The sequence below is a fragment of the Guillardia theta genome (genome assembly GCF_000315625.1).
Source record: "Guillardia theta CCMP2712 unplaced genomic scaffold GUITHscaffold_18, whole genome shotgun sequence".
NCBI lineage: Eukaryota > Cryptophyceae > Pyrenomonadales > Geminigeraceae > Guillardia > Guillardia theta.
Window position 1 is genome coordinate 120,001 of NW_005434656.1, and position 27,436 is coordinate 147,436.

At 51.4% G+C, this 27,436-nt stretch overlaps 10 protein-coding genes across 10 annotated transcripts; 3 read left to right on the forward strand and 7 right to left on the reverse strand.

The window, feature by feature from the left end:
- Nucleotides 1-522: 522 nt before the first annotated feature.
- Nucleotides 523-1,344, reverse strand: GUITHDRAFT_41476 (hypothetical protein; the record flags this gene model as incomplete). Its single annotated transcript, XM_005836183.1, has 1 exon — nucleotides 523-1,344. A coding segment is annotated over one exon (822 nt), but the record flags the coding sequence as incomplete, so codon positions are not given.
- A 490-nt stretch (nucleotides 1,345-1,834) lies between these two features.
- On the reverse strand, nucleotides 1,835-2,968 carry GUITHDRAFT_68057 (hypothetical protein; the record flags this gene model as incomplete). Its single annotated transcript, XM_005836184.1, has 2 exons — nucleotides 1,835-2,548; nucleotides 2,615-2,968. The coding sequence occupies 2 exons, from the start codon at nucleotides 2,966-2,968 to the stop codon at nucleotides 1,835-1,837; spliced, it is 1,068 nt and encodes a 355-aa protein (XP_005836241.1).
- Nucleotides 2,969-4,717: 1,749 nt separating this feature from the next.
- Nucleotides 4,718-5,551, forward strand: GUITHDRAFT_104790 (hypothetical protein; the record flags this gene model as incomplete). Its single annotated transcript, XM_005836185.1, has 4 exons — nucleotides 4,718-4,818; nucleotides 4,863-5,153; nucleotides 5,203-5,329; nucleotides 5,384-5,551. The coding sequence occupies 4 exons, from the start codon at nucleotides 4,718-4,720 to the stop codon at nucleotides 5,549-5,551; spliced, it is 687 nt and encodes a 228-aa protein (XP_005836242.1).
- A 576-nt stretch (nucleotides 5,552-6,127) lies between these two features.
- On the reverse strand, nucleotides 6,128-7,202 carry GUITHDRAFT_104791 (hypothetical protein; the record flags this gene model as incomplete). Its single annotated transcript, XM_005836186.1, has 2 exons — nucleotides 6,128-6,253; nucleotides 6,303-7,202. 2 exons carry the CDS (start codon nucleotides 7,200-7,202, stop codon nucleotides 6,128-6,130), a joined length of 1,026 nt encoding a protein of 341 aa, XP_005836243.1.
- Nucleotides 7,203-7,503: 301 nt separating this feature from the next.
- GUITHDRAFT_104792 (hypothetical protein) lies at nucleotides 7,504-9,587 on the reverse strand (the record flags this gene model as incomplete). Its single annotated transcript, XM_005836187.1, has 13 exons — nucleotides 7,504-7,713; nucleotides 7,772-7,835; nucleotides 7,886-7,941; nucleotides 8,003-8,191; nucleotides 8,247-8,491; nucleotides 8,537-8,753; nucleotides 8,806-8,970; nucleotides 9,020-9,103; nucleotides 9,164-9,220; nucleotides 9,270-9,329; nucleotides 9,383-9,425; nucleotides 9,481-9,528; nucleotides 9,577-9,587. The coding sequence occupies 13 exons, from the start codon at nucleotides 9,585-9,587 to the stop codon at nucleotides 7,504-7,506; spliced, it is 1,449 nt and encodes a 482-aa protein (XP_005836244.1).
- A 587-nt stretch (nucleotides 9,588-10,174) lies between these two features.
- On the reverse strand, nucleotides 10,175-11,899 carry GUITHDRAFT_104793 (hypothetical protein; the record flags this gene model as incomplete). The annotated part of the gene is made up of 10 exons (XM_005836188.1): nucleotides 10,175-10,672; nucleotides 10,716-10,746; nucleotides 10,791-10,814; nucleotides 11,031-11,095; nucleotides 11,136-11,225; nucleotides 11,276-11,343; nucleotides 11,495-11,549; nucleotides 11,607-11,658; nucleotides 11,707-11,751; nucleotides 11,796-11,899. The coding sequence occupies 10 exons, from the start codon at nucleotides 11,897-11,899 to the stop codon at nucleotides 10,175-10,177; spliced, it is 1,032 nt and encodes a 343-aa protein (XP_005836245.1).
- Nucleotides 11,900-12,256: 357 nt separating this feature from the next.
- GUITHDRAFT_135966 (hypothetical protein) lies at nucleotides 12,257-20,823 on the forward strand (the record flags this gene model as incomplete). The annotated part of the gene is made up of 43 exons (XM_005836189.1): nucleotides 12,257-12,287; nucleotides 12,447-12,537; nucleotides 12,618-12,746; nucleotides 12,800-13,133; nucleotides 13,185-13,259; nucleotides 13,422-13,496; nucleotides 13,554-13,618; nucleotides 13,707-13,800; nucleotides 14,150-14,307; nucleotides 14,504-14,595; nucleotides 14,757-14,787; nucleotides 14,843-14,897; nucleotides 14,950-15,036; nucleotides 15,197-15,232; nucleotides 15,376-15,445; nucleotides 15,500-15,545; nucleotides 15,601-15,679; nucleotides 15,733-15,773; nucleotides 15,818-15,919; nucleotides 16,093-16,864; nucleotides 16,912-16,964; nucleotides 17,022-17,106; nucleotides 17,160-17,231; nucleotides 17,279-17,319; nucleotides 17,371-17,482; nucleotides 17,533-17,638; nucleotides 17,693-17,746; nucleotides 17,855-17,910; nucleotides 17,957-18,046; nucleotides 18,156-18,267; nucleotides 18,310-18,377; nucleotides 18,529-18,596; nucleotides 18,647-18,681; nucleotides 18,729-18,775; nucleotides 18,976-19,036; nucleotides 19,116-19,185; nucleotides 19,349-19,442; nucleotides 19,555-19,620; nucleotides 19,653-19,742; nucleotides 19,906-20,011; nucleotides 20,034-20,109; nucleotides 20,320-20,461; nucleotides 20,692-20,823. The coding sequence occupies 43 exons, from the start codon at nucleotides 12,257-12,259 to the stop codon at nucleotides 20,821-20,823; spliced, it is 4,299 nt and encodes a 1,432-aa protein (XP_005836246.1).
- A 1,241-nt stretch (nucleotides 20,824-22,064) lies between these two features.
- GUITHDRAFT_47107 (hypothetical protein) lies at nucleotides 22,065-22,796 on the reverse strand (the record flags this gene model as incomplete). Its single annotated transcript, XM_005836190.1, has 1 exon — nucleotides 22,065-22,796. A coding segment is annotated over one exon (732 nt), but the record flags the coding sequence as incomplete, so codon positions are not given.
- A 905-nt stretch (nucleotides 22,797-23,701) lies between these two features.
- GUITHDRAFT_151490 (hypothetical protein) lies at nucleotides 23,702-24,672 on the forward strand. Its single transcript, XM_005836191.1, has 4 exons — nucleotides 23,702-24,232; nucleotides 24,282-24,311; nucleotides 24,404-24,454; nucleotides 24,503-24,672. Exons 1-4 carry the CDS (start codon nucleotides 23,798-23,800, stop codon nucleotides 24,644-24,646), a joined length of 660 nt encoding a protein of 219 aa, XP_005836248.1. The 5' UTR covers nucleotides 23,702-23,797; the 3' UTR covers nucleotides 24,647-24,672.
- A 143-nt stretch (nucleotides 24,673-24,815) lies between these two features.
- GUITHDRAFT_162124 (hypothetical protein) lies at nucleotides 24,816-26,660 on the reverse strand (the record flags this gene model as incomplete). The annotated part of the gene is made up of 8 exons (XM_005836192.1): nucleotides 24,816-24,881; nucleotides 25,011-25,110; nucleotides 25,157-25,224; nucleotides 25,286-25,401; nucleotides 25,457-25,537; nucleotides 25,568-26,163; nucleotides 26,245-26,337; nucleotides 26,416-26,660. The coding sequence occupies 8 exons, from the start codon at nucleotides 26,658-26,660 to the stop codon at nucleotides 24,846-24,848; spliced, it is 1,335 nt and encodes a 444-aa protein (XP_005836249.1). The 3' UTR covers nucleotides 24,816-24,845.
- Nucleotides 26,661-27,436: the final 776 nt, after the last annotated feature.

A 27,436-nucleotide genomic window follows, 5' to 3' on the forward strand; every position in this document is an offset into this window, starting at 1 on the left:
AAAGCTGGATGTCAGCCCGGTCAGGAGACGTGTGAGCCCGCGGACGGAATTTTCGTATGAAGAGCTGCGGGCCATCCACTACAAGGCCAAGGCCGACGGCAACGACCATGAACGCTCGCACGAAGGGTCGAGGAGAAAGGTGCGAGCACGAACGCGCGTCATGAAGTCGCAGCCACAGGAGGCGCAAGGGTCAGCACAGGGAGACATCAGCTTGTCAAACGTGAACAAGAGCAACGGTCAAACAGTCGTAACTCACTCTCCCTTGCCCCAGGGCATCTTCTCACCCCGTGTTGAGACTTCTGCCGGTCAGCAATTCCCGGATCGAAGCTTCGAGTCCTGGGATGCCAAGATTATCTCCAGTTCTCCTCTCCGCCAGAGTTTTCCTCTCTCTGTTGCACAAGTCTTCCAAGAGTTCACACAGAGTAACGCATCGCCTCGCCGACAAACGCCAGCTCATCCCCGACCTCTACCAGCTAGCGACCAGCCTTCCGCGCCTCAGCACAAGACTCCAGCTATCGACCAGCCTGAGCCGTCTCCTCGATACCAGCCGTCTCCTCGGTACCAGGCCCCAGCTATCGACCAGCCTGAGCCGTCGGCTCCTCGATACCAGCCGTCTCCTCGGTACCAGGCCCCAGCTATCGACCAGCCTGAGCCGTCTCCTCGGTACCAGGCCCCTGCTCGATACCAGGCCCCAGCTATCGACCAGCCTGAGCCGTCTCCTCGGTACCAGCCGTCTCCTCGATACCAGCCGTCGCCTCGATACCAGGCCCCAGCTATCGACCAGCCTGAGCCGTCTCCTCGGTACCAAGCCCCAGCTCGATACCAGGCCCCAGCTATCGACCAGCCTGAGCCGTCTCCTCGGTACCAGCCGTCTCCTCGGTACCAGCCCCCAGCTATCGACCAGCCTGAGCCGTCTCCTCGGTACCAGGCCCCAGCTCGATACCAGGCCCCAGCTATCGACCAGCCGTCTCCTCGAGCCCCAGCTATCGACCAGCCTGAGCCGTCTCCTCGGTACCAGCCGTCCCCTCGATACCAGGCCCCAGCTCGATACCAGGCCCCAGCTATCGACCAGCCTGAGCCGTCTCCTCGGTACCAGCCGTCTCCTCGGTACCAGGCCCCAGCTATCGACCAGCCTGAGCCGTCTCCTCGGTACCAAGCCCCAGCTCGATACCAGGCCCCAGCTATCGACCAGCCTGAGCCGTCTCCTCGGTACCAGGCCCCAGCTATCGACCAGCCTGAGCCGTCTCCTCGGTACCAGCCGTCTCCTCGGTACCAGCCGTCTCCTCGGTACCAGCCGTCTCCTCGGTACCAGGCCCCAGCTATCGACCAGCCTGAGCCGTCTCCTCGGTACCAAGCCCCAGCTCGATACCAGGCCCCAGCTCGATACCAGGCCCCAGCTATCGACCAGCCTGAGCCGTCTCCTCGGTACATTCCAAGGCATGACACGAGCATCGAACAGTCAACTCCAAACCGTCCTCCCCTCCCCCCAAGTTTTCAGAGCCTCAGCTCAAGCTATCTTCAGTCCCCGAGAACCCCAAGGCTCTCTGACTCTCCGTACTCCATCAATCTGCAGAAGCTGGGAACACGAGCTGAGCCCGCGACTTCGTGGAATGAGCTACGGGTGCCGCATGCTTGGGGAGGCAACATGGGCAGCCAGAAGGAGGGTGAGAGAGGACAGGTCTTGTCGGATACTCACACTCCTCGTCCGACGAGGGTATCATTAGGGATGGTACTTTGATCTTGTTAAGTTTGTATCTTTCATGCAAAATCGCACTGCCGAAGATTAAAGATTAAACAAAAACACACAAGTATCCACACTTATCTATGACACATTCTACATGGAATTGTATCCAATGCTGTCCAGATCGAAGGCTTCGTCCTTGTCCGACGACAGGTCTTTGAACATGGCGAAATAGGAGTTGCCATGAACTTCCCGCCCGGACGCGAACAGCGTCCCCTTCACTGGGTTCTTCAGCATCTCATCGAGCGACACCGGCGTGCTCTCGTCGTAACCGTCCCCGAAGAAGCACTCCTTCACTGACTTCCCGAGCGCCTTGCAGCTCTGCAGACTCGCGTACATGTCCACAGGCTGCGCCGAGTCCCTGTAGTAAACTTCAAAGGTTTTTCCGTCCGCGTCCTTGGACAAGGCGGCAGCCGTCAGGATGTCAGCAAGGTCGAGCCGGGAGATCATCCCGCTCTTGGTCACTCCCTGATTGAACTCCACCTCCTTCACACCTCTCGCCTCCCCGAGAGTCAGCATCCCGGGCCTCACGATGGTGTACGACAGCGAGGGATCCTTGGCTGCTGCATACAGCTCTCGCACAGCGTCTTCGCCGGCCTGTTTCTTGTAGCAAGCATCGCACGAGGCCGCACCCCTGTCAAGCTGATCTGGCACGTCGTACTCCTGCTTCTTCCGGCACTTGGCACAGACAGAGCTGACGATCACAAGCCGTGGTATCTTGTTGGCGATGCAAGCCTTGGCTACGTTTTCGAGCCCGATGTCTTCCACGTGATCACTCGGAGGTGCAACTTTTGCTGCAGCGAAGGTCTGCAGAGGAGCAGAGGAGGAGGAGGAGGAAGCCACTTTGGTCCCAGGTGTGACCGTTGCGGTAACCTTGGGCCTTGAAGCAGCCGTGAAGATGACGGCCTTGGCCCCTTGGATAGCGCTGGGGATGCTGCTGGCCTTGTTGACGTCGACGATCGCAGATCGCACAAGATTCCTCTCCCTCTCGTCATCCAGCACGATGGTGTCTGGCCCTCGTTCTGCATTCAACACAATCTTCTGTGGCCTCCTGGTACAAGCAATGACCTTCTGCCCTTTCTTTATCAGACTCCGCACGGTATCGCCTCCAGTGTATCCCCCGGCGCCGATAACTGCTACAGCATCTTCAAAATCTGCGTTGGGCTCGGCTCCTGAGAATGAAGGGGTTGTGAGAGCAGCGAGTCCGAAGCCTGTCAAAACCAACATCTCCTTCCTATCCAACGAAACTCGTCCTCCTTCGAACCGCATTGACACCAACGTTTCTTTCTTCTTCCTAGATAATGTCGGGAAGGATCGGAGAGATGGCAGAGCGCGAACAATACCTCCCTGGTGGAAAGCATGCACAGAGTTCGCAATCGCGGCAAGGCAGAGGAAAGATAAGATATTGGACCAGCTCATTTTGACGAAGATCATTTCCAGTAGCCGCAGCCTCACTGTTGTCTTGAGTTTGTACAAGGCTTCACAAACAGTTCTTCTTCTGTCTCTTCTTCTGTCTCTTCTTCTTTCTCTTCTTCTTTCTCTCCTTCTTCTGTTGCTCTCTATCTCCCTGCCTGCCTTTTAAGCCTCTCCGACCCCGCTTTATTAAGTCCCTTCGCCCACCCCTACCCCTGTACTGAAGACATCTTTATTTTAATACCCCTTCTTTTGACTATCTGAAATAGTCAGTTCCTTGGGTCAGCCATCACCCCCTACCTCTAAAGAGCACTCGCAGGTCTGCTCCCTCCCACCCCAATCATGAAACGATTACCCCTCGCTTACCTCACACTAACCCCTACCCTATACCTCATATCACCCCCTTGTTCTACCCCACCCCGGCACTCCTGCAACAATTTCTGACCTTTGAGTTTTGGGGAGGGACAACACTCCAGGGCGGCACATAAAGGGTAGGGTATGTTTTTCTGTAGGTAGGGTCATGCAAGGGTTCCTTTTCACCGGTTCCAGACATTGAAAATTGTATGGTACTCAGGGTAGTTCAAAATTCTATGGGGGTAGGGGTATCGACAGGCTAGGAACAGGTGGGACTCGGCTGCAACAAGGGCCGCAATCTGAAGATGTGGAGATACAAGCAGGGACTTGAGGGCAGGGAATCACTTTGAGCAGGATACCCCATGTATCATTGAAGAAAAAGTGGGTAGGGGTGATGACCCCACCCTACTTTTGACTTTAATGCTTTTTAAGTGCACCAAGCTACTTTTAATACTTATAACAGTGGGTTATGGACTGAATTTCTGGTACAATATTTAGTACCAGTGTAATGGAAACTTTTAATAACAGTTTTTACAAAAGCTTCATCTGGGGTTCCTACGACTATCTTTGTACCACGGGTCCCTTTTGTACCTGAGGTCCATTTATATCTTTGTAGACCAGTTATAAAACCATTGCGCCTCCCCGTACAAGCACGCAGACCTTCACCCTCCCGCGCGCCCTCCACAAGCTCCTCGCATCTCGTCCTCCTGCTGCCTCCCCATCGTATCTCCTCCCCCGCCATTTGCTCTTCATCATTTCAATCCTTTCTGTCTCCTTCCATCCTCACTCCTTCCCTTTGCTGCTGATTCTTTCCACGAATTTTCACTTTTGCCTTTTATTCCCGCTGTCCTTTCTCACCTTTTTCAATCTTCCCCTCTCACCAAACAATTATCTTATAGGAAAAGTCTTCAATGTTTGTACAATTTTCACTCTCTTGCCCATCTCTGTAACTTGATTTGTTTGTAACAAGTTTCTGCAGACTCGATGAAGAACTTTTCTGCGACATACCTGTTGAGTTGTGCGTTGCTCTTCTTGGATTTGTCTTTAGCTTCGTCAAAAAAATCCAATCCTCTCTGCTTTGCATCGTTGAGCAGTCTGCCATGCCTCCACAGGCAAGACAGGGGTGTCCTCCAAACAAGGATGCATCTGCAAGGGCAACAAGGTGCTATAGCACGAAGGCGCGCGGTCCTGTTAACTGCAGCCTTTGCCATGCCGACTCTGTTTCTTCGTCCAGCCTCTGCTCTCACAGAGGCCGAAGAGTTTGAGAAGCTGCAGAGGAGAGCAGCAGAGCTGAGGGAGATCTTTGAGAGGTGAGCTACCTTTCATCCTCAGTGACGCTGATGCATCTTCTCAGTCAGAAGGCAGCAAACTCAAACTTGCCGACTTTGCAGGACAGTGTAGCTAGAGACAAAGTTGCCAAGGGCCAAGTCAGCGGCAGTAAGCCCGAGGAGTCGAAGCTGCTGCCCTCGCCGAGCCTGACATCGGTGGACGTTGCAAAGCTGCTCATCGCTGCCATGCAGAAGAATGACAAGCCGGCGCCAGACAGCGGGTTAAAGGCAGTGTTGAGGTTCTCATCGGAGAAGAATCCAGTGAAGTCGATGCCAGAAGATCGCTTCTTCAACATGATGAAGAACTCCAAGTACAGGTCTCGCCTTTTCCAGACTTCTTGATTCTGATCTTACCTACCTTGGCAGCATCCTGCTAGCCGACGAGTACAGCTTCAGTGTTGCGAAGGCGGACGAGGGAGTTTCAAAGGATGACGGAGAGCCTTTTCAAGTTCTGGATGTGAAGATAAAAGCTCCTTACAAGAAGATGCTGATGGTGAGCGCCATGGTTTCATTGCGAGGTTTCGCTCGAGTGAACTTTACATGGCAGAATGGCATGCAGTTCGAAGACTTTGAGAGCCTTGAGAATGACAAAGAGAATGTTCAAGTTTCGATGAAATGGCAATTCAGCAAGAGCAAAGAGAGCAATTGCTGGTTGAGCGATACTCTCTATGTGGTCAGCTCTTCAAAGAATGATGCCTGGAGGGCGCTTGTGTAACTTTACTGTACATGTTTCAATCGATTACAGCGCTTATATCTACTTTGAGTAAAGAGCGAAATATCGTAAGGAGGATTGGATAGCAATCAGATCGTAAGAAGGAGAGATGGTAGAGATATTCTCCGATAGCTCTTCATCTTTGCTGTGTTTTATTCAAACATTATCCAAGTCATACCAGACTCGATTCTGCACGTGTCAAGCTCATGGTTGTTTTGCAAGCTGCTGTAAGCCAGAGTCCATGAACGACTCAAAACATTGACTTATCTTCATTCTTCTTTCCCTTCAGTACATTCTTCATTCCCTTCCAGCAAGGCATCGGAAGGCTCATCCCCGATACCTACCGTCTCTTATCATCAACATTTTTGGGTGAACTCTAAATATCAAGTTATCCAGATTGACAACTTCATTGAGACTGTGAGAGCCAAAAGCGTCCAAGTCCTGCAGACTTCATCTGACTGCAGCTCGCCGACTTCACTCTCCTTGATAGCTGACTCTGAGAGCAGTCCAGCCATCCCTGCGACTCATCTGAAACTTGTACCGCTATCATATGATGCCGATCACTTCAGACCATACGTGTTAGTCCACAGCGTCCTCAACTTCATCCAGCAGCATGGTTTGCTCAACAATCCTCTCGATCATCTCGATGTGGTCTTCATCGGGTATTTCAAATGCTTCTTCAAACTTGTGTACCTCCCTTATCACCTTCAAAATCACAATCTTACGCTTGTCACATGTATGGTAATGCGCGTACCGGATAAACTTTCGTCTTCCTCAGGAATTCTCTTCCATCCTTGGACCTGCAGAAGAGGAGAAGACCCTCATAGATCATCCTCCGCAGCTCCTTGTCATCCGAGATTTTCCCTCCGATCCTGCACTTGGACGCCAGCCCGGCATACATGCCGTTCATATCGTCGTCCTCGAAGCTAGATGACTCTCCCACCAGAGGCAGTACCAACAGAGCGGCGACTTCTGCATGCTCTGCTATTCCTCTGTGCAGCTCCGTGAAGAAGGCACAGTTCTTCACCGTGCCTGCAGCCCCGAGCTGTCTCTCCTTGTTGTCTTCGGCCAGACCCTTGGCCACGATCCCAAGCTTGAAGCCCTCGTTCTCGTCGCAGAGCAGGTTAGCGCCCATGACCTCCTGCGAGATGTTCTCGAAGAAGAGAGCGAGGAACGACAAGTCGTTGTCCTTCTGCTTCCTTGACTCCTCAAAGTGATGCAGGAGCTGCAGTATCTCTTTCTTCCTCTCCTCGCTCGACCCGTCCGACACATAGCCCAGCATCCTCTTCCTGCCTTCAAACACTCTGCTGATGTTGACGAGGAGTTTTGGAGCTCCATCAGGCAGACGAGTCCCGACCTCAAGAGCACTCACAATCTTCTTCATGGTCTTCTCCCCTGCCCCAGCCTTCGCCACGCGGACAGCTGCCTCCTCCTCCTCACAGAGGTTCACCAATGACGCCAAGATCGCTGTGAGAGCTGCATCGTGATCGTCGTTGATCCTGTTCACTATCTTCTCGATAGCATCAGCCTTACAGTCGATCAGAGCCTGCCTGCCAGACCTCGATGCGGACAGCCCTGCCAACACAGAAGAAGCACCGATCCGCACGAGTCTTGACTTGTGGTCGATGAACAGCAGCAGGTCATCAAGAGCCATGGTCTCTAGCTTGCTAAGTATGACGGCTTCATCCTCCTCCACCCCTTCTCCTCGCACGTCAGGAGCAGCCGCTGCCAGCCCCACGCCCTCCGGCATGCCCGGCATTCCCTCACGTGAAGATCTGATTTGTGTCTGGCTGTTGTACCCGGAGTTGCCGGGAATGCAATGCTGAGGCTCTATCCGGGGTCCAGAAGGGGCCCAATTACCGTAGTACGACTACCGTCGCGCGGCCCGGCATTTCGGGGCCTCACCGGGCCGACTCATAGCACAATCATCTGAAGGGGCTTCAGTCGAGATTGGTTTATTCATCTAGAAGGACTTTGTACGGGTTTAGGATGCCGTTGGGATCGAAGACTCCTTTGATCTGCCTCATGAGCGCAATCAGCTCTGGAGGCTTGGACAAGTACAGCTTTGAGATCTTCATCTGCCCTATCCCGTGCTCGGCGCTGATACTTCCTCTCTTTTCTGCTGTCCATTCGTACACAAAGGGTTCTAAGATGCTCTCAACCGCCTGCAGCGTAACGGTCATGGTCTTCATCCGACGACAGAGGGACAAGTGCGTTGTTCACCTCCTTGTCAGCTGTGGGGCATGTGACGTTCAGGTGTAGGTTCCCATCTCCCAGATGTCCATACCTTCCTCCACATCAGTACAGATGAACATGTGTCAGGAATGATAAGTTCACCCGAAGACACCTGCTTGAGGGTAGCGCTCTTTCAACCTCTCCCTCACGATCTCGACCTGTTTGACAAGTTTCTCAAGGGAGCTTTCGTGCTATGCAGCGCAGCATGTCAGATTGTACCAGGTTGTACATCTCGGAGGTAGGAACCGACAGGTCATACTTAAACACCTCTTCTTCTTTCAAGAGTGCCATGGGAATGTTTTCTCTCATCCCCCACAGCTTTCGCATTTGGGTCCCTCCCTCCGCAACGGTGCCCCCCTCCACGACCTGTTTCTCCATGCAATAATTGAGAAAGTTGTACAGCTTGTCCTGTCTCGCACAAGCAAGTCAGAGGCTGAAACGAAGAGACGAGGGGAAGAATCACCGAATCGTGACTGTCCTCACTGCCTGTCGTCTCAACGAGCACCCAGAAAGGAGAGCTTGTTTCCAGTACGTGAGACATCCCAGGGAGGTTTCGAACAACAAGATCGCTACATTGCTGATCGAAAAATTCGATCGCGCTTACGATCTCTGCGAGTTTAAATTTCGCTGCGGCTACTGCTTCCAACACTTGCTGAAAATTGTTGCATCCCAGCATTGCTAAATGAACGCTCTCTAATTTCCTTGGCACTGAAATCGCAACTTTAGTAATCACCCCCAGTGTTCCCTCAGAACCAATGAACAACTGCTTGATGTCGTAGCCGGTGTTGTCCTTTCTCAAAGTCTTTAGGGAATCCAAAACTGTTCCGTCCGCCATGACGGCCTCGATCCCCAGCACTGAAGCTCGCAAAGAGCCGAATCGAATGAGGCGGAGCCCTCCCGCGTTGGTCGACACGTTGCCGCCGAGTTGACAGGATCCACGAGAACCAAGATCTAGAGGCACAACGAAACCCTGGTAAATCCTGTCAACTGTCCTCAAAACACTGAGGCAGCTCATTCATTACATGTTTTGCGAGATGCTCTTCGAGATTTTGGAGGATGCAGCCTGCTTCACACTCTACGACCCCACTGTACTCATCCAAAGAAAGAACTTTGTTCATCGATGACAAAGAAAGAACAACTTCATCAAATACAGGAACGCTTCCCCCGACTAATCCTGTGTTCCCCCCCTTGAAACACAACAAAGTCACGACCATTGTTGAATCCACTGCAGAACACCTGGGGCACAACAGCCAACTTCCTTGCGTTGCAATGTTTCAAAATACTTGACACCTCCTCTGTCGACTTGGGCTTGAGGACAACCTGACCTCACACAAGAACAGATTATGCTCTCTTGCAATGATAGCAATCGTTTCTGCGCACCTTGCTGTTTCCACGATATTGCTTCATCCAGTCATTGTTGTGAAACTCCAGTGAATCCTGTTCATGATTGGTCAGTGGACTGAACAAAGAAATGGCAGGACATCACGTCATTGGTGATGACTGATTTTTCTCCGAGAAGCTTCCTAAATGTGCTGATATCGCTCTCCTGTTGGGAGGCTTCAGGTTACATTCGAGACCGTCTTTCCTCCAAGCATTCACCTCAATCTTTGCAAATTGTTTCCTTGCAATACCACCAGAGTGCCTGCAAAATTTAACAATGAGTCATCAAGAATGCAGGCACGGCAGTGCACAATCACATTCGGACTCCTCTGAGCATGTTCGTAAACCCTCGGAAGATTTCTCTTCTGTCGCATGATCACCAAGTGAAAACCAATCAAAAGGAAGATATTCACCTTGCCATCATGTTTTCGAGGACAATGAGGACGATGAAGCTTTTCTTCCAGCTGCTTGTTACAACAATGAATTCAGTGAGATCATAACACTGACAATCATAAGAAAGTTGACATGAGAACAGAGACATAAGGCAAGGATATGAACAAGTCACATCATCCATTCTATCAGGTATCGGCATCTACATCAGCTATCGGCATCTACATTACAGATCGTCGAGTCAGATCTCACAACGTCTGCTGCTGCCGAACAGATATCAACAGTGTGCCATAAGCCGCAACAGGCCACTGAACTAATCCCAAAGGAAACTAAACCGGCGTCACTTTTGTGGACGGTGCTCAGAACTCCGAGTGACTCAGTCACAGGTCGGCCTGAGTCCCGGGCCCGGACCGGGCCCGAAGCTAGACCGTGAACAAGTTGTCACGGCTGGGCCGCTTCGACGCCCCGTACGGGCGGCGGGCCTCGGCAGTCACTCAGTAAAAGATCCGGTGCTGACCGATCACATCCGATTGCCATCATTGGCCGCAAACTGCCTTGAATTTTTTTTCAGAAGCATGTTGTGTATTACTATCGCGACGTTTCTACAAAGTGATTCAACTTTCATTTGCGCGAGAAGAAATTCCCCACAGTGTCTTTGATCCATCCCATCCCCCACCCTCCTCCTGCAGGGCGTTGAGGTGGTTTCTGTTCCAGCTCATCCAAGTACCGCTGGATCTCTGCCTTTGCTTCCTTTGCCTTGCTCTCCCGGTCGCTCGCCGCCTTAGCTCCACTGTCCTTCGCTCCTGATGACAAGTTTGACCTGTCAGCTGCTGCTGCTGCTGCTCCCTGACACTGCGAACCTCCAGCCCCTCCGTCCTCCCCGTCATCTAGTCCTCGCGCTAGAGTGCTGGACCAGATCTTCTTCTGCTTCTCAGTAGCTTCTCTCTCCTTCTCTCGCAGGAAGTTCAGTTCCCTCCTGACATCCTTGTTGGAGGGTTCGAGCTTGAGCGCCTCCGACATGTCGTCCTTGGCCTTGTCAAGATCCCCCATCTCCGCCTTCTTCCTCCACGCCAGTGACCTCGCCAGACCTCTGCGGTACAACGCTTTCACTTTGTCAGCCTGGCACAAGGTCAGCTTGCTCGTCGGCTGTTTCTCCTTTCACCTCGTTCAGTCCGGCCTGCTGGGTTTTGAAGCTGCACGCGACTGTTAAAGAAAGGACTGAACATCAGAAACTTACAGGTTCAGCACTTCCGTGCAGTTCCTGCACCACTCCAAGTCAGATGTGTGGGAAATGACGTCGGAGCCAAATGTGAAAAGATCAGAGCATGTTGTCATGTTGGGACGAATCATCGAGCCCTTTCGTTTCATCACGTTCTTTGTCTAGTTGCATTTTGAAGTTTCCCGTAGGCCACACGGAGCAAATGATCATGCTCAGCTGCTCTCTCAGACAAGGACGAGAGGGCGGAGAGGTACTCACTCGATCGCTTCCTTGAATCTTTGATCGACATTGGGAAGAGGGTTCTTTATCGGTTCATACGAATCCTGCGGAGCGTCAGATGCAAACTCCACAAGATTTCACAACCTTGAGCAGACAGAGGGCATAGTTCAAACGAAGAGGAACAACAATCTTGACGACTTCGACGCGGTGGGTGTCTTGCAGCTCGAAGTTGAACTAGATACGTGACACAGTTAGGGCTGCAGTAGGGCGGATAAACAACAAACTTGCGACTCATCGAACACGCTGTAGTACAAGCCTTTCCGGTAGAGCACTGCTGCTTCAGAGAACTGACCTGAGCAGAATAAATCGTCAGCAGGCAGAGAATCATAACAGAGTCAGATCAGCAAGATGCCTTCTTTGAACAGCTCGTTGCCCTGCTGCTTGAGTTGCTCTCCTTCAAAGCGTAAAATGTAAACAACAGACACCACAGCACACTTGCCCACCTTCTTTGATCCTGTACTCAAAGAACATGTCTTGCTTCTTCCAGTCGTCCGGGCCCTGTGAGCGTATGAGACGGCAGCGCAACGGGACATACCATGACAATCAAAACAACACCAGCAACAGCTCCCCCTCGTCTTTGACAGGGAGGCGGTCTTCCGGATAGATCCTACATCATCGCCATGAGACAAAGAGAGCATGATCAGCAAAGGGTCACAGGTCCATGGCGAGCTGTTGGTCGGCGAAAGTTCCGCGCACGCACCTGCACTCTTCAGATCGAATCGACATGGCAAAGACTATCCTCACCCATCCATGACTATTGGTCGATTCATGGCGTCACGCTCGTACTGTTTGGGGGCAGGAGCGACTCCCTTCGATGATCCACCGATATCCTCTCTTACATTCTCCATCGCCACGTTGGCTGCAACCGCAGGGACAAGTTACTTCACTGAACTACTCTTGCCACAAACATTTGCACGGTAAAGAGCAACATCACTCGCTCTCATCCTCTTCCTCTGTCAACCCTCGTCGTCTTCCTCTTCCTCCTCGTCTCCTATCCCTCTCGTCCCTCCATCCTCCTCCTTGACCTCTCGCTCTTCTCTTCCTTCCACTGCCATGGTGGCCCCATAAAAGCAGAACCGGCTTGGTTGCTCTTTACCACATACAAGCAGGTGACAAGGATGAACTTCTGTCTTTTTGTATCATTAGTAGCTGACCCGAGGTGAGCTTGTCTTTTAGTGATCTTGTTGTGGCGAAATGGCCTGAAGATGGACGAAACCAACAGCAACTGGTTGACAGGTAGAGAGAGGAGGGGAGGGGAGGGGAGGGGAATGGAGGAGAAGCAAGATCATGCTGGATTCTTATGCTCGAGATTGAATCACTGACGTAGACGTTGATGAAGTGTTCCGTTCAAGAGGATGTTTTCATTTTTCAACTTGTGAAGGAATACTTCCGCAGGTTGCTTGCTTTATGCTGGAGGATCGATAACCGTAAACCTGGCCCAAATCATCATCAAATTATCACATCTTGATCAAGATCATGGAACAAGGTGATGCTGGATAGGAGAAAGTTGTAGAATGGGATTTTGATCTATAAGCTATTCAGGAAGTTGTGTGGCTGCTGTTGCAGCTCATTCATGTGGTGGTTCGGAGTCGTGTTGTTTGGAGCAGGCGATGTGTTGAATGTGATCGGATTAAATTACGCTGCGCAATCCTTGCTCGAAGCGTTCGGCTCCATCCAATTCGTCTCCAACTTGTGGTATAGGATAAACTTTGTAGATGATTGCTTTGCTTGGCTGACGGTATTCACAGCTTTAGCACGTTTATCTTGCATGAAAACGTCCAACGACGGCATGTCGTTTCTACTTGTCTCATCATTGCTGGAAACATCTGCATCGTGGCGTGGGGAGACCACAAGAACAAGAAGATAACTCTGAGCAGGCTGGAAGAACTAGCGGGGACTACAGCATTCATTGTGTATATTTCTATCATATACCCGATGGCGATTTGCATTTACATCCTTGAGATATATTTGCAAAGGATGAAACACAGGAATTCACACGACCGATCAAACTTGCAAGCGATATGCTTCGTCTTATCGTCAGCGATGATTGGCGCCAACTCAGTCGTTGTGCTCAAGGCTCTGGTGAATTGTTTTCCACCTTGACATCTTGACGATGATGTTTATTCTCTCTAGTCTGGTCTGTTGCATACATACATTGAAGACTTCTACGGGAAAGACGGGAAGATCCCAGGGAAAGTTGTCATCGGGGTGACGATCGTGTCGATCTTTGGAGTTTTGCACATCAGCTTTTGGCTGTACCGTTTGAACCTGGCACTCAAACGCTACTCAGCGCTGTTTGTAGTGCCACTGATGCAGGAATGCACGACCTGCTGTTGAACTTCACTCGCCCTCTGATTCTCTTACTGGCAGGCTTCCTGGATTGTTTTCACCGTCACCAGCGGTGGAATTTTTTTCGGAGAGTTCGCAGATCTCGGTGCTCGTCAGGTGACAGCTCCATCAACCCGTTGGCCTATGTTGCATATCTGTGACGTTCTGCGAAAGATTATGGGGTTTACAGTTGGAGTCGTGCTGGTGCTGTTCGGAGTTTCAGTGCTGATCCCCTCTAGGTAATTTTTAGTGTTTGGTGGCGATGATTGACCGGGATCCATTCAGTCGTCAAGAGGAGATGTCCCATTGCGATCAGTGCTCTGTCAGCGAAGAACAAGTCGGGCTGCTGCATGAAAGTGGTTTGTTCTTGTCCCTCTCCTGTGACTTGTTGAAGACGAAAGGGCAGGCAAACTTTCAAGCGGTGAGTGTCAAACAATCTTCGCATTGATCAAGAAGGAGCATGTGATGTACGAAAGATCACATGAAGAGCAGCAGGCACGAAGCTTTTTACAGCGCTTAAACCGGTCTGTACATGGCTGGGTTCCTACTCTACATGTCGATATTGAAGACTTTGAACAGATGGCTGGACCAACAGATTTGTAGATGAAGTTCACCTTCCTGACTAACCACGTGTTGTACTATATACTATTTTCGAATAGAGGGGAAAAATTGAGTTCAAATCCGTAAGCTGTCTACTTACATTGATAAAGATTTTAGCGGAAGCAGAAGTCAGCAGGATAGAGATTCAGGGGCTCTAAACAAATCACCAGGAGCCAACAATAGGGGCCGCGCACGGGTTCCTGCACTGGCTACTCGAAGTCATGCCGGTGGCAGCGGGGACGAGGAGCTGCGGCAACAAGGAAGAGAAGAAGCCAGCTAGCGGCTCAGTCGAGCCTGTAGCAGCGCACAAGTCAACAAGCAACGAGATGTGAGTTTGTTGTAGATCATTCGAATTTAATTTGACCACCCCTTAAAACATAAAGGAAAGTTGAGGTGGGGTGGTCGCTGGAATGGAACCATGGGTGCACGGAGCAGTGGAGGCGCCATGGGACGTTGACCCCAAGAGGCTCCTGCAGGCGATGGTCGAGTTAGAAGCGTCAAGTGCGTGACATGGTTGTTGTCAGGCTGTTTCTTCATTGTCAGTCTCGTCAACACAGCATGAAGTGGACAAGGCTTCTGGGGTTTCCCGGCATGCGTCCTTGGCAGGGATATCAAGGTGCTGTCGGAGTTATGTCGATCAAGCCATGATCTTGCTCAATCATCTTGCACAGTGAGGTGCCGTCAAAGCGAGCTGCAACTCCAGGAAGAGTCGTCGCTACTCCAAGTGAGAAGCTGCCTTTCTTGAATAGGTCTCTGTGATTCTTTTCTGCCATGCAGGGGCGAAGAGCGCAAATGAGGCTATCAGGAGGTAGATATGAGACGTGACGTCTCATGTTGACATTCTCTGTTTCTGCTCCGTCCAGGAATGTTTCGGTCCGAGTGCCTCCCGATCAACTACGAAGAATGTTTGTTGACCAGGTACAAGCACATGCGCGTTGATCGTGGGCTCGTTCATTCGAGCGTCTCCCAGGCTCTGTCGTATCTCGGTGTACCATATTCCAAAGGCCAAGGAAATGTTGGGAACAAGTATTCACGGCTGCTGAAGCAAATCGCCCCGGTGCGAGGAGGGGAAGCTACAGAGTCCATTTGTTGAATCCTGTCCAGGCCGCAGGAGCACATGATAGACCGAACTTGTTTCTGGACTGCTCAGGCATGTCTTGCACTGTTGCACTGGAGCTTTTTTTTTTCCTCTCTGTTGATCTGACATGTCACGACAGCTCTTGTTCGACAATGTGTGTATGATCTTCGGGTGGGTGACTGAAGAGACCAGCATGCTCTGCCTGCCGCGGTTCTCACCTTGTCCTCAGAGCTTCTTCGGGTTCGTCATCGGGGGATGGAATCAATCGTATCAGGCAACCTGGTTGCTCCTCACGTGTCAATGTGAAAGTTCGTGCAGTTCGACACCCTCCCGCTTGTGGCAACCAGTGTAGAAGAGCTGCAGATCGGGGATTTGATATTCATTTCAGGTGTACCATCTGTGCACGGTTGCAAGAAGAAACGATCTTGACTTGTTCATGCAGGAATTTACTTCGATACCAAGAGAATCCCGAAGCCGCATAACATGACGTGAGACGTTGGAATCCATCTCGGTTACCATGCGGCTCATTGCTCGATGACGCAGCCATGTCGAAATATATTTCCCATCGCAAGACAACAAAGAGCAGACGATTGGCTCGCGCTACAAACACAGCTGTGTACAGGTAAACCCTTTCCCATGCTGTATCAAGAAACAAACAGTCATGTGGTTTTGAAGGTGCATCAAAGTTACAAATTTGAGAGCAAGACTTATCACAGGTTGGTCCCACATGTTTCGTCTTGACCTCTCTGATCTACAGCAGCATGAAGTATCATTTCAGAAAGATCGACACATGGCTCGAAGGAGAATGTGAGCCCTTGTTCGTGCTCTACCATGATCCCCTGATCAACACGCATGTCGGCAGGTCGTAGTCATTGTCAGGAGCATCGATGGCAGAACGGCTGACAGCTCAATATCCTTCACCTGCTATATCATGCATAGTGTTGGGAAGTGTTCTATGTATCTTCGATCAGTAAAGAGCCAGCCATTGTAGCACGTTTGTCCCGCCCCGCAGCATTTTCGCAAGTAGCCCTGAAGTTTGTGGGTTCCCCCCTCCGGTCTACCGGCATTGTGGTTCCTCGATTGGATGGATGTCAAACCGCCCGCTGGGATGGCGGCATGGCGGCGGATAGTCGTGCTGTTGCTGCTCGTCATGTACGCGATGGAAGGACGTGGTCTTCCTGCCATCTTGTTGGGAGGGTCGATAACATGGCGGCTCGATGATAACTATGAGAACAATGGCATCATGTACTTTAAGGCTCATACCTTCTTCAACAGGGATGATTTCAGCACCTACACCTTGAACTTGTACCAGGTTGTGACAAACCCGACTGTTTCCTTTGATGTGGAGGAGATCATGGGTAGCATTAGAGTAGCCATGGTGAAGAAGACTGAAATCATCAATCAGTATTTCCCGAACAATTTCAGGGTCGTTTTCATGGATAGCAATGTGGTCGAGGGTGAATATGAGTTTCCTGTTCAAGTGCAGGACGGATCGCTATCAGTCTCTGCAATGCTGGTGTGGAAGATCAATGGTGTCTTCACCAACATAACATATTCTGCGGGGCAAGATGTCAGCGCTGGATTGATGAGCAGGTGCAAAACGACAGGGGCCACCTCCGTTCCATGCATCATGAACTGGGATTACATTGATATGCCTCCTGCAAGCGACTTCATGCTGTCCACGACTTTTGTATTGCCTCAAGGGAACTTCTCGCTTGTTCGCGACCAGCAGGTCAAGAACAGAAACTCTCCCAAGGCTCTTGTAAGAGGATGGATTTCACTCAACCCGAGCAACAACATAATTCAGGTCAAACGTGTTCGGCAGCCCCTTGCTGATCTTCTCTTCTCCTCCAGGTTCCTCTCTTTGACCTAGACGGAAATTCTCTCCATCCCTACACTTTTGGAAGGTCATGAATCTTTGCGTCCTTTCTTGTTTGTTTGCGATGTGACAAGATTCAATTCAGTACTGTTGCAAGCTCGGGACTGAAGGCGATTCGCTGCCAACGAGATGGCTCAGTGTTCACAACACTTGGCTGCGGAGTAGATAAAGTACTTTGTTTTGTGACTTCTGTTTGCCGTTGATGTAATCACTCATGTAACAGACTGCAAATTATGAGAACAAACCCGATTCCATGTACGAGGGAAATCTATATTATTTCGACTTCACCGATAAGGTATTCCTGTGAAGCTAGAAATTTCTGCGATGATCCTTTACTGCCAGGCATTGCCAGAAAATACCCGATTCGTGTTCTCTATTGCCATGTACGAACTGGTTGATGTGTAGCGCTTCCTTTGTTGAGCGAGGCTTCGCAGGTATTGCAAAGATGACTTTGAAAACATCATCACTTTCATCTTCAACGTGAACCTACAACTCCCGAACTCCCCGCAAAAAAATGCTCCAGAGTTCATCACTGTTGACAAATCCGTGAGAGCTCAAGTTTGTCTTCCGTTTAGAGAAGTGATGTATTGCAACAGGGCCAGATAACAAGAAGTCGGCCTCAGACGAATTTTGAGTGCAAGTGGAATGAGAAATGCTCGTTTGTTGTGTATGCTGCCATGTTCACAAGTACAGTGGCTTCAGGTTCCTGATTCCATCATGGTCTGTTGAGAAAGCACCTTCCTTACATTCCATCAGACTTGACTGTAATGCCAAATGCCGTGGTTGACATAGCCCAAGATGGACCGATTGGTGAGGATTTCTCTTGTTTTCATTCCCATCGTCCTTATCACGACTCCCCCTCTCCTCCTACATCCGCTCTCTCCCCTTGTAATTACCTCTGGCTCACATCCACTACAGCTGTGGTTGAGTCCTCGACGACGATCAATACCATCTCCATCAACCAGTTTGCTACGGTGAGTTCATGATAAGGAGGATAGCCTGGTTGATTTTTGCGGTCAGATTGGACCAGCGGTCTCTATAGGAGGAGGCGTCACAGCTCGGAACGTGTCTTTCGGACGCTCTTCGACGTCGTTTTCATCGTTTGAACAGGTGAAATCATCGCGTTGCAATTTGGCTCTAGAATTTTGACGCGATCTTTAGAGGGACATTGGATTGTTCAGAGTAGTGTGTTTCAGGGCAAGCACCTCCTCTGTTCTAGGCAGACATTCTGAGTAGTCTCACTTTCGTTGAGCCCGTGCTGCCTGCAGCCTTCAACGGCGTCCCGATAAGCGCAACGTCAGGACCCTTGTGCTTCAAAGTGAAAGTCGGAGGTCAGGTCTAAGGTCCTCCTTCGTTCCTGACCCTTCTTCAAGGGCATGCTCCTTCCTTCATTCCTCCCACTCCCCCTATGGATAGAAATCTGCCGATCCAATACGATCAGGTGAAGAGATCTTGTCCCATGTTTGTATCTGACAAGTGGCTCGTCCTGGTTCGGTCCTGCTGCTCCTTGTTGCTCCTGGATACTCTCCGCTTGCCTCCTTCTGCGGTTTCTCTCGATCACCGCTTCCCTCCTCTCTCTTCTCCTCCTCTAGATCACTCCGGTGCCTGTCTGTTACAACGCGCTGGTCACGTTCACTATCAAGGCATCGGACCAAGACAAGTAGACCGATAGAGATGATTGTTGATGTGTTATGACCTGGGTGACAATAGTGGTGATCTTGTCTCCATCAACACTGTCGACGTCGGTTTGTCGCCTGAGTTTCCCTTGGTTTCTTGCTTCACAACCTCACAGGAACCGATGGAACGAGTTTGTTTTCCGCGCCATATTTTGCTACAAAGGTTTGAAGAGGAGAAGTGAGAGAGGGAGAGCAGAGAGGAAGGGCAGCATGGGGAAGGAGAGCAGAGGGAGAGAGAGGAGAGGGGAGGGATAGAGAGGAGAGGAGCAGCGAAGGGAGGGAAGACTTCAAGATGGTTTGCATAATTGCAATGCTCTGTTTGTTCACCATTCTCATAGCAACTGAGGCTCGTTATTTCAACAGACGGGAAACTATCAAGGAGACTCAACAATAGCAGAAGTCATAGTTCAATACACGTTCTCAGGTGACCTCCTGAAAATGCTCAATAGCGATTGTCAAGTGAACGCTATCCTCTATTTTGATTCACCCTCCTCGTCCTTCAGACTCGAGTGGAGTCGTCGTCGACCCTCTTACTCGACGAAAACTGTTTCCAAACTCTCGGGTGATCTGCAGGTGACTTGGAGATGTTTTCAAAACTTTGCACATTCTGAACTCCAAAGTTTCAATTTATCATGGCCCCGCCATTGTTCCTGTCTGAAATCTCCATTGATCTTTCAGTCTTTCACGTTATCTTTCATCCTCGTGAATGCTCTGACTATTTTCCTGCGACGATCAGCAACGCGTCCGATTCCTCTCTCTTCCAGTACCGTCGATGGGTTGGAAACACGACGGGAAATCTCCTCAGCCCACAGAAATGTCACAGCATCCTGGTATGCAAGGGAGGCTGAAGCAAAGGAGGACAGGAAGAGCAGTGAGGCAGAGGGCAGGGAGGGGAGCAAGAGAGAGGAGGAGAGTGTATGGTCTGTTGCTAAGATGGAGCAGTTTGAAGGTCCTCCGTACTTTGTTACAAGTGCCGGGGCCTTCTCTACTCCTTTCAACATGCTGCAGGTAACGGCAAAGCTATCACAGTCACCTTGCAGCTGACTTTTGGGGGTGGCAAGGGCTCGAGAGAGAATCGAACAGGGCAGCTGCAAGCTTGGATCAACAAAGAAATCAACTTCATGTTCTACGTAAGGACCCTCCTCCTCCTCCTCCCCTCCCCGCACCCTCTCCCCTTGTTTCCTCCTCTCCTCCTCCCCTCTCCTCCTCGACTCATGCCCTTACCATTGTCTTCCCTTTTTCCGTCCCCTCTCATTCATCTCTTTCTTGATCGATCCTCCTCATTTTGTGCAGGCTGAAGACACCAACCTAGTTGACTCAGTCAACATCTTCTTTCTCTCTGACCCCGGAATTCCCAATAACGCTGTAGTCGGTCTGAGAGAAAGGTTGAAACGAGCAGGTCAAGTGAGACGATTTCATAGGTCCCAACACATGCCGAGCAAGGGTAGTCGACGGGACATTATCGAATTGCTCGGCTGCCTTTCGGAACATTACGTGGTATGCTCTGGTCAATGTATTCGTTTCAGATTTTCCCCCTTCTTTCATTGTCACATTTTATTTCCTGTCATTCGAAATCTTTACATCTTTCACATCTCTTTTTCCATCCCCATCTTACCATCGTCTTTCCTCTCTACATTTCAATTTTTCCTCCTTGTCCTCCTCATCTCAATCGCCTCCTCCTCAAATTCTTCTCTTATCTCCTCCAAGGATTCCGCTACCCGAGCAAGCCAAGGACGGGGGGAAGTTCTGTGCGACAGTGCGAGACAGCTCCGTCAAGTGCATTCCTCCTCAATCGCCTGATCCTCGTGCAACTGTCTACGGTTGGTATGGCGAGGAACAGTGCGTCGAGGTAGCACTACTTCCCTCCTCCTCCTCCTCCTCCTCCTCCTCCTCCTCCTCCTCCTCCTCCTCCTCCTCCTATCCCTATCCTTATTTCTTGCCGTCTCCCTATCGTTCCCCCTTCCCTTCCCCTCGCTCTCCCTTTTGCTCTCCCTTCCTCTTTTGGCATTCCTCTAGGAAATTCTCCACTCGCCTCGTCTCGTCGCCCCTCGCCTGTGTTTTCTTCTCAAATATACTCAGGTCACTGTTGTGGAGCCGAACCTGACCTGGACAGGAAGCTTTCTCCCGACTGCAGGCAAGCGACTTGAACGTGGTCAAGGAAGAGAAGGGATGCAAGGGCAGCAGGAGGAGGGGGCAGAGGGGGAGAGATGAAGGAGAGAGGACCAAGAAGCATGAGGAGTTGAGAGAGGCTCAAGGAGGAGGAGGATTGAGCTCTGACAGCAGCAGCAGACAGCGAGGGAAAATACTTCTTCCCCAAGAGGACTGCTGATGTGGGTTGCCGCTATGAGATCACCCTGGAGGCGAAGGATGAGGCGTACATGGAGGGGAGAGATGGGTCGAGAATCTTATCACCCTACGTCCTCGAGATCAGATCGAACGGATCCCTTCCCAACGGATCAAACTTGACCTCTCTCCTCATTAGCCGTCAAGCAAGGTTTGTCTTCCTCCTCCCTCCTCGACGTCTATTGATTCCTTTTCCTTCAGCTCTGTCTTCTACTTTAGCTTCCCGCGGGGTTATGAAGGTTCTACCCTTCGAGCATGCTTCGTTGCTGCCGAGGTAACCTCCTCACTACCTCCTCCTCCTCCTCCTCCTCCTCCTCCTCACTTCTCTACTTTCTCCTCATACGTTCATCTCCTCATCTTCTCCAACCTATCATGTTTCCCTTCCCCGTCTCCCGAGCCCCTTCGGCCTCTCCCTGCTCACCCCCAGCAGGTCACAGGCGCGAGCTCCCTGCCTCCTGCCTGTCTCGACATTGAAGTCGCTCGCTGCCGCTTCTGCATGCAGGAGGGTCAGAGCCTTGACTTCGTCTCCCGCCTCCTCTTTGCCGACTCCAACTGGCTTCGCCTCTGGGCAGTCAACGGCAACGACCACGGAGACCCTTCCTCCCTCACCATCCTCGACCCCGAGAGGGTCCAAGTCGATCCCCGAGGGTCAGCCATCATGCTCGGCAACATCTACACCATGGAGCAGGAGGACACACTTTACTCGCTCGCCGCTTCCTTCCGCACAACCGTCAAGCTGCTCCTGGAGCTCAACCCGGACATCCGCGAGGTCAACGCCTCCCTCCTCGGCCAGCCCGTCTGCATAGTCCCCTGCACGGACAGCTACACTAACAGTTAGAGGCCTGCAGACGACTTGCTGTCTTCCGTTGCTCCCTCCCCCTTCCACCTGCTCCCCTTCCATTCCTAACCCGATGTCCTCCTCCTCCTCCTCCTCCTCCTCCTCCTCCTGCTCCTGCTCCTCCTCCTCCTGCATCCCTCTCTCCTCATATACAGTCTCAAATTCAGCTTTCAATGAAACCTCACAGCTCCTGCCTGCCAGCTAGCTCAGGCTCTACCGTCACAGGTTTCCAAGCAGCGACGGGGCTGAGATAATCAAACCAGATGCATCCCAAGCCGTAGAGCGCCTTCACCTTAGAGAGGAAGCCGAGCTTCGAGCCTGCCACGTCCCTCCACTCTTCCAGCGGATACTCGTAGATCACCTCCTCACATGGCGGCTTGTGCCCTCCTCCTTCTCCTCCTCCTCGCAGCGAGATGAACCTGGCGATGAGCTCGACGTCGAAGATCCAGCCTGAAGTGAAGGGAGAGGACAGCGCGTCTCGCAGGTCTTCCGTTGCTCGGAACATCTTCGCTCCGCACTGCGTGTCGTAGATCCGAAGGTTCAGCACGATGGACGCGAGGGTGGCGAACACACGGCCGAGGTAATGGCGCGTGAACTGCCGCTGGATGTTCCTGCCGAGCAGAGCGACTCGGGCGCCGAAGACCATCTCGAGCTTCTCGTTCTCCTCCAACTTGCGCATGAAGCGAGGGATCGTCTCGAGCGGCGTCGCCAGGTCCGCGTCCCAGAAGGCAACCACGTCCTCCCTCGTCAAATTCCTCGACAGCAGCACGTGAAGCATGCCCTTGCGAACGGCTTCCGCCTTGCCACCATTGACCTCCAGGTTGAAGACGGACATTCTCTGCGGTCGCTTTGCCGCGAGCTCTCGGAGAACACGTAAAGTTCCGTCGCTGCTGCCATCGTTGACGAAAGTAAACAGCACGTCCTTGTTCGCTGCCTGGTCGACGAAGTCCAGGAAAACTTGCTGTGGAAGTCGGGTCTCCTCGTTGTAGCAAGGAACGACTATGTGAGCCTTGCCCTCACACAGAGCCAAGGAAGCCAGGAGCACCAGAGTAGCAACGAGGGCTGAAGATCCGCAGGCAAGAACCGAGCAACTTCCATTCGCTACCATCCCCTCTCTAAAGTTCGTGCCGCGAATGTATCACGAGGCAGGTCTTGGTCTTCTCTCCTCTTCCACTCTCCTCTTCCTCTGTTATCCTGTCCTGTCCTGTCCTGTCCTGTCCTGTCCTGTCCTGTCCTGTCCTGTCCTGTCCTGTCCTGTCCTGTCCTGTCCTGCCCTGCCCTGCCCTTGGCGCTGCCCTCTGCTCGCTGTCGTCGACCAAGTGGTTACGGGGGCAGCATCAAAATCGATAGGTTTTAATTTGCTGCCCTGAGCGTTGTTGGTTCGGGGGCGATGCTGATTGTGTAACGGTGATCGCTATGTATTTGTAACCGTCAAACGAAGGGGCACCATGCACTTGATGTATCAACAGACTAGTGAAGGAGGGAGGGAATCATAGGGTAGGCGGGAAGATGGGGAAGGACGACATGACAGGACAGGACATGACATGACATGACATGACATGACATGACATGACAGGACAGGACAGGACAGGACAGGACAGGACAGGACAGGACAGGACAGGACAGGACAGGACAGGACAGGACAGGACAGGACAGGACAGGACAGGACAGGACAGGATGGGATGCCATGACCTTGGGGAAAACCAGTGTGTGGGTATAGGATTGTGAGGATAGGAAAGCGGGAGGGGAGCGAGCGGTAGAAGACTAGGAGAGGGATGAAATGAATGGTTTTTATCAACGGAAAGAAGTGCAGTTTGCATTGTGATCGTGATATCAATCTGTGCGTGTCATGCTAGGGAAGAAGTCAACCCGTAACGTGCCAACGAGCTCAAAGTGACAAGTTGCCATAGCAGGTCTCAGGTTGGGACTAGCATGATGAGGTCGACTGAGTACGGCACTCTTGACGGCGGCAAGCCTCAATCAGCATCGCGCAGGTCGCCCCGAATGATCTCTCCGGTGGTTGGAGTTGTCAGTGCATTGCTCCTCGTTGTTAGCGCCGTGCTTCTCTCTTCCTCCCACAGGGGACAGAGTCAGCTCCTGCAGCGCGGCGGGTACGCTCGAAGTGGTCTCAACTTCGCGTTGGCGCATGGCACCAGGCAGCCCAGGACTTACGACAGCGCTTTCCGTGTTGCCCGTCCCCGTCAGGTCTTGGAGCAGACTGGTGACGCTGGAAATAGCCAAGAGTTTGTCCAGTATCTCAGCGATCAAAGCGATGATATCCTCGACGAGGACGAGGACTCCGACCTGGGACGCGCCAGGCAGGCGGTCAAGGACGCCAAGGAGCGAGTCATCGAAGACGCGAAGCGCTTGCATGATATCGGGGTTGCGATCGAGGAGGAGGAGGCAAAGCAGAATCCTTCTGCTGCCAAGTCACACAAGGTACCTCATTGTAGCATCCAACTCGCTGTTGACTCGCTTGTCCCTAAAGGTGCAGGCTCTGAAGAAGAGCAGCAGGAAGGCAAGTCCCTTGCTCGCTGCGCCATTCCTGCTTGTCCTCCCTCCTCTCCCCCCTCTTCCCTTCCTCCTCCTCCCTGTGACCCTCTTTGTTAGGTGAAGAGGTCCGGGAAGGACAAAGCGGACGAGATCGACATGAAGATCAAGGTCAAATCTCTTCCTCTTTCTCCAACTTATGCTCAACTTCACTCGCAGGTCGAGGTGGATCCACAGGCCCGTCGTTCTCGCAAGTCGCGTGCAGGAGCTGATCAAAGAAGGGGTCAACAAGCGGAGGACGCAAAGAAGCAGAAAGAGGATGTGATGGTGGCTCGTTTCCCTCTTCCTCCGTTTACAAGATGATTCACGAATAAAATCATCACAACGGCTATCTTGGTCATAACATGAAGTTTCTTGATTTCTTGGACACAGTCCCCTCTCCCTGCGTTCAGTAGTTTGAAACTCTGTCCAGCCATCAGGACATCGTAACGACATTGGATGCAAGTTTGATATGGAGCCGTGTCAAATACTTCAACTTCCGCTTGTTCTTTCTATTGAAAATCTAAATCTTTCGAATGAATGCATACAATCCCTCCACCTGACAACAAGTGAGCAAACACTTACGAATCTCTTCCCAAGACAACACAAACGACAAGGTGAAACGACTCGACAGTCACGCATGGATACATGCAATCACGTGTGATGGCAAAACTTTGAAACAACTCACAATGTCATCCAGGTTGGGCTCCTCAAGATGGACCCAGCAATCCCCATCATCGTACCCCGTCTTCCTCCTACAGGCAGGACATGTGCGGTTGTGCCTGCTCCTGTGCGATGCATCAGAGTGATGTTTCTACAGCTATCCTCGCTGACCATAAGGATAAGCATCCCTCACAGAAGGGACCATGCAGACACGGGAGAGAAATTCCGGAAGAAGTCATCTGGTCAAGAACAAGTCATCCAACAGTTTCAAATCATGAGAACGCTGCTTGTAGAGCATACCTGGAGGCAGATCATACATTCATACTCGCTCTTCTGTATTTTACACATCCTTGATTCAGTCAAGGCCAAAGGTTGATCCTGATCTGAGTTGTTTGCATTGTTTTCTTGCCCTGCCGCTTCAAATACCAACAGTCAGTTCCACTCGATCAAAACAAACTCCGCATCGATCACCATCAGGGTTGGCATCGGCAGAGCCTTCCTCACTTTGATCGGGTTGATCGGCATCTTCGTCCGCATCTTCTGATGCTCGACCTGCAGCCAAGGCAGCATTCCTGCACCTACACTCGGAGTTTCCGCTGCATGTACAACTTCGATCTCTTTCTCCTTCATCTCCTTCATCGTCCTGTTTCCAATTACTGCCACGATGGCTGACGAAGGATGACGGCCCTTGATTCTCCTTGTTGAGATTGAAATCTCCTCGAGCTCCATTAATGGTGTCCTCTTTGTTATCCTCTTCCCCTGTTCTTTGTCTCCTGCTTGCTGGAACCTCCTCCTCCTCCTCCTCCTCCTCCTCCTCCTCCATGTCCAGCCCTTGGCAATCTTCAAACTGAGTATCTTCAAACTGAGCATTTTCAACATCATCATGAGTTTGTTCCATATCAAACTCTCCAACGGCATCCTCGAAGTTGGAGTTTGCATTCTGCATCATCCGCAGCCGTTCTTGCCTCGTGCTCGCCCGCGCGGCCTGCTCTGTCTCTTGATCGAGGTGGCGACTCCCAGCAGCATGATCCTGGGCCGACTGCTCCGACCTTCGATGAGCTTCATGAGCTTCATGATCTTTGATCGCTCCTTTCTCCTGCGCTTCATCGTACGAAACAATCCTCCCATCTTCCATCAAAATCCTCTGCGCAGTCGCTCGATCGGGTTCTACCCAGCCCCTGTAACGAGATAGCATGACTATGAGGAACGAGGACGAGGAAGAACGAGGACGAGGAAGAACGAGGACGATGAGGAGGTACCTCAGAGCCATCTGAGCTTGCAGAGCAACGTCAGCTTCAGCTTGCATCCTTCTGAACACCTTGACGAATTGTTTGTAGGTCAAGGGCTTAAAGCTGTCGAATCAATGTCAACATGGGCGCCATTAGACAAGCAATGAGACAAGGGGCACAGCAAGAACAGCAAGAACTTACTTGCCGCCAGGCACAGCGTCAGATCCATCTACCATGACCCTCTTGACACCAACTCTCGCTAGTTCCTTGTAGTTAGCGTCATTTAGTCCGAATTTCGTGTTCAAGGACGCGAAGTAGAGCTGACAATCATCCTTTCGAAAGCATGGCGCGAGCTTGTTCGCTGTTTCAACATCGTCCACCAAACCCCGTATTCCTCGCTTGTCATTAGCCAGAAGAGACTGGTCCTTGGAGTTGAGACCTCCCATGCTCGCTCGATACCTTGCCCACAAAATGTAAGTTGGATTTCTTCACGGCTGACTACGAGCAGAATGGGCTGTCAGGATGTTGCGAGCAAGAGAAAGACAGGGAAATGAATCAAAGAACAAATCGAAACTAAGCGATCAAGTAGGTAACCAGCAGAAATAAACCTCACACCACAACGTAAAGGTAGAGTGAAAACACGCTGCGCAGGAATGAACAAGAGGAAGTGAGGAAGAGAAGAAGAGAAGAAGACGATGAGCTCAATTCAGCATTCACCAGGATGGGAGGAAACAAGTTGAGGAGGAGGGGAACAAAGCATGGCTCGAGTGACAGCGAAGGGTTAGAGGGAAATGGCATCTTTCGCAGCCAGCATGGCGGGGGCTGTTGGGTCAAGGATGAGTAGAGGAACAAAGGGGGTGGGTAGGGGGTTTTGGTCGAGAAATGGGTGGGTACTTTGTATTAAGAAAGAGGGGTGGATATAGGGTCTAATTACCACCAAGGGTGGTTGAAATTTGAGGGTGCTAAGGTCTGCAGAGTGGGTACCGCCAAGGTAAGACGATGGGTAGGGGGTGGTGTGTTTTAAAAGACAGGGGTACTCTTGCCTTTTGAGCCGTGAGGGGTTCAATCAGACAATTGGTAGGGTAGGGTCATAGTTGGAGTCTGGGGTAGGGTATCCTGAAGGGAGATGAAGGGGGTACGTCTCGTACAATGAATCGATGGGGTTTTCAAATTAGAAAAATGGGGTGGGTAGCAAAAAGTCAAGAGCCAGACCTTGGATAGG